General features: G+C 39.7%; 1 protein-coding gene across 2 annotated transcripts in view; it reads left to right on the top strand.

The window, feature by feature from the left end:
* Window positions 1-2,848: 2,848 nt before the first annotated feature.
* Window positions 2,849-12,033, top strand: part of LOC147135002 (voltage-gated potassium channel KCNC1-like) — a 75,547-nt gene continuing 66,362 nt past the window's right edge. For both annotated transcript variants that reach the window (XM_086055108.1, XM_086055107.1), the window contains exon 1: window positions 2,849-3,502. In XM_086055108.1, the coding sequence (XP_085911234.1) occupies window positions 2,960-3,502 (543 nt within the window). In that variant the 5' untranslated portion in view covers window positions 2,849-2,959. The remainder of the gene's footprint in view (window positions 3,503-12,033) is intronic.

A 12,033-nucleotide genomic window follows, 5' to 3' on the forward strand; every position in this document is an offset into this window, starting at 1 on the left:
TATAATTGTCTCATAACACAAAGGTTAATGTTCATTCAGTTCATCTGAGACTAGCATTGTGGAATTCGATTTCACATTGGTGTCATGAAATTTAAGTAAAAGAAAAACTTTCAAACCCAGTATGTAGAGCTAAACGTGCTTCAAAGTATGCTGCTTTAGAAGAACTCCAGAACTGAGACAAGAAAAATAAAGCAATGAGAAATGTATGATGGGCGCAGACTACAACTATAGAGTGATTGCATGTCATAGAAATGTGGATCCTTCGTGTCTTCATCTTTGGTCACATAAACCAAACAAGAGATTAAAAACCACAAATGCTTTATATTTTGGCTCAGGACAAGACGGGGCTGACTCCAATTCGGCCACTCCGTTCAATGTCCCTTCTTTACCATGTACCCTAAAAAAACACTCAGACACCGGATTCTCACACACTCAGACAATCCAGTGGCATGGTGATGATTACTAACATTGTATTTGAAAAAATAAAGAAAGAAAGTTGGAAAGGGTAAGCATTGCAATGGGTGTGAGTCCAAAAAAAAGTAGAGGGTTGCTATGTACAGTATGCCCCATACAGCTACAAAAAACTACCACTAGTACTAAAACTACTACTACTACTAATACATTGGTTTCATATAGAACTTTTCGAGATATGCAAAAATGCTAAGAAATTACAACTAAAATTGTAACAAAATTTCTCCTTGTAACACCCTTGGGAATAGAGATAATTCTGTTTTAGAAGCAAAAATATTTTCCTCCACTTTCTAGGGGTTTAGGCTTCAATTTGTGAGCATATAGCATTAATGATTATAAAATAATTGCTTCAAAAATTGTGATTTTATTGCAGATTACTTTTGTTTTGGTTCTGAATGTGGAAATATTGCTCAGTGCAGTGGCAGGTCTATTCTAGGATCCACAGTCCACCCAAAACTGAAAAATTGCTTGATGTATTGGTTTTGGATTGTTTCATAAAGTTGAAGAATGTCAAATGGGCGTTGAACGTTTTCATTCTGCTGTAGGCCTATGCAGCCCTTGGAGGAAAAAATTATGAGGAAAATGGGTAGCTGTTAAATCCGCTTTATTGTAATCATCAACTGAAATAGTCTAAGGGGGTGTTTGCTCCATTGACCTATTGTGGGATGGAATGCAGCCGACATACGGCCGATCGGAACGGCTCCCCTCATTCACATTAAAATCAGGGCGTTGGAAGCGCACACATCCTTGACATTGAGTAAGCAGGAATTGACTCGCTGGCCGAGAGATGAGATTGGTCTGCGCAAAGTGCGGTTACACAGGTAAAATTGCAAGATCTCCACGCTCTTGTGGTCAAACTTTTTTTTTTAACGTAATGTTGGGTGACTGTATCACTGCGTTGTGTTGGGGGGAACATGAGCCCCCCCACCCACAATTTGAACCGATCCATGCGTCTATTGAATATGATTGGCACCGATGGCCACCGTTATTTTTCTGGAAAAAATGCAGAGGGCATTTGCAATGTCAAAGATGCTTAAAAGACATAAACCACCAGAAAAGGAGATGTGTGGTGCAGATTATCAGAGGGAAAAAAAAAAGTTAACTGAAGATGCAGCCAAATGCACAAAACTGACAGATCTCTTCTGTCTTGGCGGGACCTCATAAAATCCGAACTGGGACAGTTAAGATCTTTCTTTCACCACCTTTTAATCAGAATGGTTCACTCTCGCTTGTCTGCTTTTTTGAAGCCGATACGACAAACGCCCTCGAAGGAGGTAATTTTTAATGTTTTTTTTTTTTTTAATGGTATCGCAATTTTCGCCAATTCCTGATGTGCGTGCAAAATTTGGTGAGTTTTGAAAAATGTTAAGGGGGTCAAATTGGAGCTAATAATAATAAAACACTAAAGGTAAAATAGGGACCTTTGTCCCATGTCTTATAATGATTACATGACTTCCTGTTTGTGTGGAGGCATATTCAACATGTTTCTGCTTGAGAAGTTGTTTAAGTAGAAGTCAACCCAAACATATTTTTATCAAGAATATGTTCCCAGCAGGCCCACTAGTTAAAACACGACATTCTGATTAATTTGGGGTTTGTGGACTATAAGTTAAGCAGCAAAATGCACTCGTTTTTAGCCATCTCAGGGGGCGGCCATTTTGTCTTCTGTCGACTGAAAATGACATCACAACTGCTCACAACGACCAATCGCGGCTGACCTGTTTGCTGAATCTGAGCCATAAATCTGTTATGCTTATGATCAGAATAAGACAATTACTATTATTATCATTATTATTATTGGCTTACTCCTGAGAGAAAGGTTTTTTTTAAGCTTGAATGTCCTCCAATTCTGTAATGACCCACAAAGTTTTGAAAACAAATATTGAAACATTAAAATTTCACCTTATTTGAAAGATTTTCAATGAATGTCAAAACTGAAATTTAGGCTACAAGCTTCTATTTTGGATTCATACTTTTTTTTTTTTATCCCACCTCTCTCTCTGCTGTTTTGTATTTAGTTTATTTCTTGGTTACTGTATACCCCAACACATTCCATGGCTAAATCCTAGTTGAATTAATATTGAACCTATAGGCTACGTATACAGACACCTAAGAGAATGCAGCGGATATAATCTTGGGCGGCAATTTGACTTTAACTCTACTGATCCAAAAATATGAATTCCACCAGTGCACTAGCCAATAACTTTTTGCAGTGGGAATGTCATTGATTCATAAAATCAGCTTGCCTTGTAGCCTATAGTCTACCTCATCTCTCTCATCCCCACACAGCACACAGCAGGCGCTGCGCAGGCTCCTCCTTCACTACCTCTCTCTCCTCCTCGTCTCCCTGACACCTTGCAAGGATGCCTTTACAGAGACTAAATACACAGCGGGGATCAGCAGTGAATGGGACAGGCTACTAGCAGAATCGTCATCCCACCACCACCACCACTCGGGCGCGCCGACCGAAGCATGCCCGATCGCAGCCATGACTTGCTCGGCGTCAGATAGCGAGAAGATCGTCATCAACTGCGGCGGGATCCGACACGAGACCTACCGGAGCACCCTGAAGACGCTACCGGGCACGCGCTTGTCCTGGCTGACGGAGCCCGACGCTTACAGCAACTTCGATTACGACCCCAAGTCGGACGAGTTCTTCTTTGATCGCCACCCGGCCACTTTTGCCTTCATCCTCAACTACTACCGCACCGGGAAACTTCATTGTCCGAACGATGTTTGCGGGCCGCTCTTCGAGGAGGAACTCGCCTTCTGGGGCATCGACGAGACGGACGTGGAGGCGTGCTGCTGGATGAATTATCGTCAGCACCGCGACGCAGAGGAAGCTCTGGACAGCTTTGAGACCCCCGAGCCAGACGCGCCTGAGGAAGATCCGGCTCTCACCGGCGGAGCGGACGGTGACCTGAAGCGGCTGTGCGTGCAGGAGGACGGCCGCAGGGCGACGTGGTGGGAGGTGTGGCAGCCCAAGATGTGGGCGCTCTTTGAGGACCCGTACTCATCTAAATACGCCCGGGTGAGTGGCCGAAAAGGCAATTTTCCTTCTTTGCATGCAGGTTTATCTGAAAATTGCATTGGTCACTCCTGTATGGTCATTATTGCGCATTGCTGCGGGAAAGGTTTCCACAAACCTGCATTGGCAAGGGAAATGATGGCAGGTTCTGCACAACACTTGCACTTGGGAAAAAAGTTCAAGAAAAGTTCAAGAGAAAGGTCGCACCCATCAAAAAATACAAACGTGTACATGATTACTCTAGGAAATGTACTATATAGCTATATAATCTGGCATTTTTACATGCAAATGTTCAGTAATATTCACTGTCCTTTTTAAACAAACGAACAAAGAAAAAATACATTAGGCATAATGCAATGGGTCATGCTGATCAAATGCAAGATGCCAGCAAGGTCCCTCAATGGCACTTATGTGCAAAGTATGTTGCCCTGGATGCAGTCTCATATTTCCTCAGTAATGACAAATGCATCTCCACTTTAGGTTCAGTCAGTGCCTGTGGGTCTGTGATGAAGTGTATAACACAATATTCAAGCTTGGGCTTTTGTGACTTTAATTTGTAATACTACTTTATTGACTGAATGAATGTCTGTCACTAACCAGCCCCGAAACCTCTGCGTTTGACAATTCACCATAACACCTTTACCCACACTGCTGATTTTAAGTTGATCTAAAGGCCCAACATTTGCCCTTGAAAACAGTGCTGCCAGCTGTCAAGTTTCTGCATCATCAGTACAATTACACTGGATCGGAGTCTGATGAACATACAGCATTTTTCATATCGAAAAGTTGATCTGTAGGACACAAAATTCCTCCTTTTGAAACTTTCACTGATGCCCCACATCGATGGCGCAGTGATAAACTCACCCGACTTTGTTACAGGCAGTGGGTTGCGCTCCCACTCGGTTATTGTGTGAATGATGACTGTCTCAATATGTGCCCCGTGATTGTCTGATAACCGGTACAGCATGGAGACGGCCTTTGCTTGAAGTCAGCTGGGAGAGGCTCAAGCTCCCTACAGCCTTTAAGAGGCATTGTGCCTGTATGGCGTATGTTGTGCTAACAATGCGTAATTGGATGCATGATGGGTGAAATGCAGAATTCCATGAGAGGATTTTAATCACCCTTCTTACTGAAGTCAAATCTCCAACTCAGCAAGGCAGAGGATTCTTACAAGTCCGTCAAAGAAATCATGTTATCTGATATTCATGTAAAGACTTATTTCCATGTTTTATTACATGTTTTAGTACATCTGTAAGGCTGGGGAGCGCGGCAGCACGCAAGTCTTGTCTTACCTTGTTGTAAGGTCAAAAATATGACTCTCTGGAATTTGAACACACTCTCACGGTGAGTAGTCTCACTCATTACACTAGCCGTTTCTCAAATGGTGTTCTTGTCCGTTCCTACGTCCTTGTGATCTTATGAAATGTCATCAGTTGCGACCCAAGTACTGTTCCAATTGAAAGTACGTAATAAAGAAGAACGCAGGGAATACTCAGACATTGTTCTTCTCTGCTAGCTTAAACCAAGGATGCATCAGTTGGTGACTTGTGGGGGGCTGGGAAAATATCCCAGAATGCATTTTGTGCCGCTATCAAAATGGCTGAGGAGAGGACTCACGTTTGTAGTTTATTTTTTTCCTTTTATCATTTACAGAGCTGGGCATTTTACAAAAATTTCCCGGTCCGTTTATCGCCTTCCGTCTGCAGCAAGGGTACCCTTCCATCCATCCGTCTTTTTGTCAGGCCGGATCAGATAGTAATCGCCTATCGGTCGGTCCGGCTATCATTTTCAACGTGCTTCCGTTAGCGCTTCCGAGCACCTCATCCACACAGGCACTCAAATCAGAGCGTGGCCGGACACAGTAGTAGAACAACAGTCTGGCTTTACATTTTTCCTCATTATTCATTGTTGTCAGGCAGGAGTAAGGCCAAATGCCAAGCAAAAAAGATAGAAAATCGAAATGGCTCAACTCTTCTATGCAGGCAGTGGCCAGCAAGGGATCAGGTTTGTCATCTATAGACCATATGGCCCCCAACGAAATGTTTACATCATATGAAGGTGAAAGGCTTCACCTTGCCGGCGTTAAATTGGTCTTTTGGACGTCCACACAAGTTGAGCCATCGTTCACATTTATCCCTCTGAGTTTTTGGCTTGGGGAAACGAATAAAAAGAATGCGTCCTTCGTATGTGGATGGTTGTAGTGTCTGGAGTTGTTTCTGCAAGGTCCATAGCAGCAGTGCTTACTTTGCATGTTTTTTTCTGAGATCAACGGGCAGAAAACAGGCAGTAAGTAGTGACAAGAGTCGTCGACGAGCTCTATAGTTGTTGACCCCTTTCCGCACGATGTGACGTTATGCGGTCTGAAAATAGCACTTGCGGACACGCTATGAGGACCCATTAGCTGACCAAAAACATGCCTGATGTAAAATAAACGAATCAAGAAGCAAACTTACCTGCATCAAATGAAACAATAATCATCAATGTCAGGTTATCGATGATTACATAAACAGGCGAAAATCCACTTCCGTTTATGCTGAGTCCGTTTTTTTATTTTTTTAAGGTTCCCGTTTATCGCCTGCAAAATGGGCGTCGAGGCGGATAGACGGACCGGTCCGTCGGCTAGGCGGAATGCCCAACTCTGATCTTTTAACTGAAACACGCCAGAAATGGGGCGACGCTCACAACTTCAAAGCTGTTCCAATTACAAAGAGACTAGCGTTCTTAGGAAGTACGTTCTTGAGTACATTCTTAGGATGACCGTACTTGTTGACTTCACGAGACTGTATTCTGCACGCTTGATATCGAGGAACGGCTAAAGAGTAAGAAACCACGGAACTAAATACAGACAAACTGATGAGACAATGAGCTACACCTGGGCAAGACAGGAAGGATTAGTAAAAAGCAAGGGACAACAGATAAGAGTAATTCAAGAAATGAACATGGAACACAAGGAAATAAACATGAAATACATGAAACAAAACTAAGTACACTGGTCAACTAATTTTTAGTAAAGTTTTTAGTCATGCAAGTAAACCTTTCTAGATTTTCTTTTCGCACTGATTCCGAGTCTGCCCTAATTTTTTCTCTAGCACATCGGGTTTTTATAATAATATTAATGATATAACAATATTATAATATGTGAGATAGTAACATACTATATTTTGTAAGATAGCTGAATTTCGGGTTGGGTTCAGCAACAGGTGGATTTTTTTTAAATGTCACAGCTATAAATTACAACTCATGGTAAAATCTGTATTGCGCAAGAGTTTAAAGTGAAAGTCAACCCCAAAATATTTTTACGATAATATGTTCTATGCACCTTCCCAGTCTAAACATGGCATTCTGATTAATTATGATCAGTTATTGCAAAGATATAAAAATAACCCATCAAGGCTATTTGGAGTGTTCTCAATGAGGTAATTGAAAATCGCCATAATAGAGATTTTCCAACAAACATTGTTAAACAAGACAATTCCATCATTGATGATAAAGTGGAGATTGTTAATTAATTTTAAGATTTTTTTTGTCAATATAGGTCAGAATTTTTGCAAGTCAGATTGACCTGCCGAAAGATGAAGTTATAAAGTTTGATTGTGTTTTTAATAATTGTAATTCCATGTTTCTTGGAGGAGTAATCGAGTGATGCGTTCGAAGTTGTTAAAAGGTTTAAGAACAAAAACATCAACAGATTCTAACGTTGTATGTCACTCATAATAGAAGTAATTAATTGTGTGATGGAACCATTTACCTATATTTGCAACAAATCCCTTTTAACAGGTATTTTTCCTGATAAAATGAAAATAGTTAGAGAGATTCCAATTTATAAAAATGGTGAAAAGCATATTGTGTCAAATTACAGAATACAGATTTCTTTGTTACCTCAGTTTTCTAAAATACTTGAAAAACTCTTTGGAGAAAGACTATATGCTTTTGTTGAAACATATGATTTTCTAAATGATCACCAAAATGGCTTCCGAAACAAGCAATCAACATCTCTAGTAGTGATGGAATTTGTAAAATATAGCTACAGCAATTGGGAAAAATCAATATGCTGTGGGTGTATTTATTGATTTACGCAAAGCATTTGATATTCTTTATCATTCATTCCGCCTGCAGAAATGTGAACAATATGGCATAAGAGGTGTTGCATTTAAATGGTTATGCAGTTATTTAACTAATAGGTCTCAATATGTAAAAATAAATAATACTAAATCACCTGAGAAGAGCAACATGTGGTATTCCACTGGGATCGGCATTGGGACCTAAATTGTTTATAATTTACTTAAATGATGTTACCACTGTCTCAAATATATTAACATTTGTAATTTTTGCTGATGATATAAATGTATTTTTCTCAGGGGATAACATGAAGCAACTAACACAAACTGTAGAAAAGGAATTGACTGTGTTAAAAAAATGGTTTCATTGTAATAAGTTATCATTAAATGAAAATAAAACTAAATTTATGGTGTTTGGTGTTGCAGCTTAACTATGGCATAAAACTAAATTGAAATGGGATTGAAATTGAGAGAGTCACCGAAATAAAGTGTTTGGGAGTGATTATTGATCATAAATTGTGCTGGAAGCCACAAATAGAATAAACCAAACGTAAATTGGTTAAATCACTGGCTGTTCTTTATAAAGTAAAGGATTTGTTAAATAAGAAAGCTCTTCATGTATTTTACTCTTCTCTTGTAGGACCTTACCTGACATATTGTCTGAAATTTGGGGAAATGTATATAAAACAAATATATATGCAATTATTAAATGAAAAAAAAGTGATTCGAATAATTAACAAGGTTGGCTATCAAGAATCAACTGATAAATTATTCATAGGATCTGCTATCTTAAAATTCATGGATATTGTGTATCTGAAGATGTTGGAAATCCCTTTTCTTATAGTAAACAAAAGCCTACCTGTTGGTACTCTGACTTTTTTAAAGTTAAGACAAGGCAATTATCATTTACTGTAAAAGGTTATATTTCTGTTTGAAACATGAAAAGTAAGGACCAACAAAAAATACAAATGTTTCAGTTTTGTGGGTGAATTTGTGAAATGGACTTGATGATGCGTTGAAGCTGTGTAGTTCTTTGTTGAGGTTCAAGAAAAAATTTAAATGTAAAATAATTCATGCTTATAGGGTCATTGATAAAATATAAGATCAGAGATTAAAATGTGAGTGTATAGCAGGGGCGGAGCTATGGGTGGGCCTGGGTGTGCACAGGCCCACCCAGATTGACAGACTGCCCACCCAGTGAGATTGATTAAAAAATATGCTTTTAAATTTTATGTAAATTATTTTTGTATTTGTGTTTTGTTGTTTTTTAAATTGTATTCAATATTAAGAGTGGCATAATTGTGGTTGTCTAAGGAAGATCTGAACTTCATATTATTCAGTTTGTCATTTTATTTGAATATATGATGTGTCAGGACAGGAGGATTGTGCTCAGTGAGGGAAATATTCAGGCCCAGCCTGATTTTTCCAGGCTCACCCATTAGCCATGTTCTGGCTCCGCTCCTGGTGTATAGTATTTATTACTTTTGTTCTATTGAAATTCTAGGTGATAAAAAGGCTATTTTGTCACTTCTGTCGACTGAAAATGACATCACAGTTGCTCTGGGCTCAGGTAACAACCAATCACGGCTCATCTGTGTTTCGAAACTGATCCATGATTGGTTGTCACCTGAGCAACTGTGATGTCATTTTCAGTCGACAATAAGTGGCAAAATGGCCTCCCCCTGAGGTGGACAAAAATGGGTAGATTTTACTGCTTAACTTATTTTCCACAAACACAATATAATCAGAATGCTGTGTTTAGACTAGTGGGCCTGCATAGAACATTTTCTCATAAAGAACATTTTGGGTTGACTTCCCCTTTAAGGTCAAATTTAAAAACAAAAAATTATGCAAATGAACGATGAAAGATCTTAAATATCTCATGTGCTCAATAATTAGTTTTTTCTTTTCTTAAGAAAAGAAAAACAAATGATCCAATATAAGAAGACAAGATCACCTCATTAACCACAATCTGATGTACTAGAAAAAATGTATTTAAATTAACGTCCAAAATACTATACTGAATCACTGAAAAAAAAAAAGATCCTTTGGATTTACTTAATTCGAACATGTACCTTGGTTGGACATGATTAAAATGTGGTAAGCCAATGTTATTTTCCCATGTTTTCCTCAAGAATAAACAAATGATATATGTTAGTTTAAAGGGACGGTGGGGCCAGCATGGCCATGTTTTCACTAACAAGTTCATTTTATATATTTTTTGATCAGGAAAATGCAGAGTTGCTATTTTCTATTTTATCCATTCATTTTGGAGAAATTAGGAAATAAGTAACCCCATGAATAACGCCTCTCATTAATTAGGCCAATGGGCGCGCCCCCTACCATTCTATCCTTGTTCAGCCGGCGTCACGGGAGGAACCGATTCCAAACCCTCCATTGGAAATCATTGTACTTTCATTGCTTATAACATCCAAAAACGGCGATCAATTGGCACCAAATTTTATCTGGACATCCCTACAAATGCCCATTTCAACATATCAAAAGGATTAAGCTCTCCGTGGCTGATTTATATGAGAATGAGGAAATGTGGAAGTCAGCAGAGCTACATAGGTTTATGCTGGGACGAGCGCACACTGCTTTTTTGCTTTTAAAAAGAAAAAACAAAACACAAAACACTACTTCTTTGCTGATCACGGTTAGGACGGGCGAGGCAGTAAACACCAGTCAGGATATTTTCAGAGACTGAAGTGGGAATGAGTAGACGTGCACATTTATTTGGATGAGGAATGGCCCCAGTTTTTCGACCTACAACATGACGTCCAATTTGGAATGTAACAGCCGAAATGGCACGTTCCAATGTGGCTACACTCGTCCGTGCAGTCAGCCTCGGTGGAACTTTTTGTTCGCTGAACATTGGATGAGGGCTTACCTCACTCTCACGCCGCCTCACTCAGGCAGATGGTGGCGGCTGCAAGCAGTGTCGGACACTGCACGCGACTGCTTGGGAGGCAACCCCAACATGACATAAATGTCCGTAATATAACCAGTCAGGGTTTGTGTGCGCATTCATGCTCTTGCCCGCTTTAGCTTGTGAAAGTGGAGGAGCAATCGCCACTGTATTTTTGATTTTGTGGAGGTGATCATGATGAGATCACGTTTCATGTCAGTAAATCCAAACGATTGTGCAGGACACTTTTATACTTTCACAGGTTGAAGTATGTGCATTTACATTTTGGTGGCGATCGGTCGCTGTTTCAGACAACAGGACTGACAAAGCGAGCAATATTACCACGCTTTCCTCCCTCCCGTGACGTAGACTGCTGGGACTGAAAAAAATAACACAAGCCACGCCCCAAAAGGAGGCGGGGCAATTTGTCATAAATCCAATCACAAAAAAGACCTTAAATCACGAGAGTCTTTTGGCGGAGGGGTGCACTTTAGTACTGATGTCATTTTTACATGCAAACCTATTATATAAGTGCCAATGTTAAGCTCACCCATGTGTCCCTTTAACACATTTTAATCATGGGCAACCGAAAAGCAAGTACTTTTTTTTCAATAGTTTTCCATGAGTGGTGTCAAAAATGACTCCAAATACTATAGACAACTATAGGTGGACAATAGTCTGCATCCCCTTCATCTGAGATGTCAAATCCCAATTTAAATCCCATAATGGGCTCCAACTCTCTCAGGATAATTTGTACAGAAAGTCTCAAAGAATCCTTGCAGCCATGATGCTTCAACTGAGAACATAATGTTTTTTTTGGGTTGACATACAAAACTATGAATCAATATGCACAAGGGCATGCACATACATGTACCATTACAAACGTGGATGAAGGCCGCACATGTGGACAGACACACACTTAGATCACTGGGGAAATAATAATAGTAGGCCTATAAAAGGCCACCTAAGAGTTTATGTTTTATTACAGGAAGCTGTAAATATATAGTGAGAGTCTGTTTCTCTACACAACAAAAGCAATGATGTGCGCTATTTTTTATTTAGTTTGCCAGTGTAGCTAATTACAGAGTGGTAATTTGAAGGTAACCATAGATAAGAACATAGGTAGATAGGACACGCCCCTTTTGACGTGCATGCAGATGGCGGTGCAATGATAGAAGGCGAAAAGGCACCAGCACATTCCACGTGTGTGGACAGCAAGAAAACATGAAAAAAGCAGATGCTGGCATATTGTGCAATATACAATTTCGACAATGGAATTAGAAATAATCTTTCATGCACTGAAAAAAATGCTGTACATCATTTACTTAATTTTATGTCATCAAGTGGTTGCACGAAATAAAGTCATCTGAATCCAGATAGATTTTTAAAGCAGACTATACATCTACTTTAAAAATATACAGATGATTTTATTTTGTGCAACCGCTTGACAAAATAAAATTGAGGAAGTTCAACCATAATTTGTCATGTCATGTCATCTTCCAAACCGCTTATCCTATCCAGGGTCACGGGGAGGTGTTGGAGCCTATCCCAGCCGTCAACGGGCGAAG

The sequence above is a fragment of the Filicampus tigris genome, chromosome 16 (assembly GCF_054856515.1).
Source record: "Filicampus tigris isolate MCC_2025a chromosome 16, RoL_Ftig_1.0, whole genome shotgun sequence".
In the NCBI taxonomy this organism is placed as follows: Eukaryota; Metazoa; Chordata; class Actinopteri; order Syngnathiformes; family Syngnathidae; genus Filicampus; species Filicampus tigris.